This window comes from Manacus vitellinus, unplaced genomic scaffold (assembly GCF_001715985.3).
Source record: "Manacus vitellinus isolate BGI_N305 unplaced genomic scaffold, ASM171598v3 scaffold_121_pilon, whole genome shotgun sequence".
NCBI lineage: Eukaryota > Metazoa > Chordata > Aves > Passeriformes > Pipridae > Manacus > Manacus vitellinus.
Window position 1 is genome coordinate 226,624 of NW_021938903.1, and position 1,487 is coordinate 228,110.

At 60.7% G+C, this 1,487-nt stretch overlaps 1 protein-coding gene across 1 annotated transcript in view; it reads right to left on the reverse strand.

Moving 5' to 3' along the window:
- LOC103755168 (myosin-binding protein H) overlaps positions 1-1,487 on the reverse strand; it is a 16,169-nt gene that overhangs the window by 2,405 nt on the left and 12,277 nt on the right. Inside the window, exons 7-8 of the mRNA XM_029965871.1 lie at positions 917-1,053; positions 314-500 (exon numbers count right to left, since the gene is read on the reverse strand). Coding sequence (XP_029821731.1) covers positions 314-500; positions 917-1,053 — 324 coding nt within the window. The remainder of the gene's footprint in view (positions 1-313; positions 501-916; positions 1,054-1,487) is intronic.

The following is a 1,487-nucleotide window of genomic DNA, read 5'->3' on the forward strand; positions in this document are numbered from 1 at the left end:
GTTGGACTGGATGGTCCTTGTGGGTCCCTTCCAGCTCAGCACATCCTGGCATTCTGTGAGTCTGGGATTTTTAGGCCATGAATGTGGAAAGATGATTTCAAGATGCTTCAAAGACCACAAACTTGAGAAGCCTGTGCTCCACAGGGCTGCCCAGAGCCCTCAGATCCCCCCAGCACCAGGAGCAACACAAACCAGGGACAAACCACCCCACATCGAGAGAGAGAGGGAGTCCTGCCCCTCCTCCCCCTCCTCCTCCTCCTCGGCCACCCTCGCCTTTCACATCCAGCCTGCAGTCCAGCCTCACCACCCTCACCTTTCACATCCAGCCTGCAGTCCACGGAGGCCTCCCCGAGGGCGTTGATGGCCTTGCAGGTGTAGACGCCCCCGTCGAAGGGGCCGGGCTTTCGGATCTCCAGGGAGCACACGCCCTGATCGATCAGCGCGATGTACTTGGGGTCCTCCCGGATCTCCATCTGGTTCTTCAGCCAGATGATTTTGGGCTGGAAAGCAGCAGGATCCGTTCGTTTGTTCAAAGCAGGGAGAGGGGTGAGAACTCTACCTGACCCCAAAATGCAGTCCCTCCCTCTGCCTTCGCCTCGGCCCCGCCTGGAGCTGGTGGCCACGGTGGGATTCACACTCAGAAGGAATTTGAAGACCCAAATCTCCCATTTTCGAGCCCAAACCACTGTTCCACACGTCCTCCAAAAGAAGCAGACAGGACATGGCTTGAATTACAACCAGTCTCCCACCCCCGTGAAGGAACACCCCAAACCTGCCCCAGTCTGACTCAGGGGAGCAGCTGCAGCTCCCCGCCCTCACCCAACCCTAACCCAGCCCGACCAACCACCTCTCAAGCCCTCCATCCCCCTCCCAACCCCCCTGGTGCCCACACACGAAGAGGTGCTGCCCCTCTGACCTGGGGGAAGCCCCTGACAGAGCAGAAGAGATGGGTGTTGTAGCCCCGGGTGGTGGTTCGGTCTGTCAGGGGCTGCGTGAACTTTGGAGGCTCCATCATTTCCCTCTGGGGGATCTTCTCTGGCTGGTAAGTGGTTTCTGAGGAAATAATCAGTTCTGGGCTGAGGCAGAGCTTGGGCTCCCAGGCTGACCCACACGTGGTCACGGGGTACCCAAAAGTCCTTCTGCTCCCTCACATGGGCCAGGAGTCACCACCTCCGACCCCAGGACCTGCTCCTCAGCTCAGACCAGCCCTGTCTTCCCATCCAGCCACCCCAGTGCCCAGTCCCTGCAGGGGACAGGGCAAATGTCAACCCTCAGTCCCACTGGGATCCATCCCATGGGCAGCAGGTCAGACCCAGGCCAGGCACCTCCCTGGATCTGCCACTCCATCCCCAAAACTCAGGGCACAGGAACAGGAGCTGGTGGGCAGAGACCCCCAACTCCCCGTGTGCTCCCAGGGAGCAGGCTGGGAATGGATGGAGGGGGAGCAGGGCCGAGGGAGGATGGAGGGGGAGCAGGGCCGAGGGAGG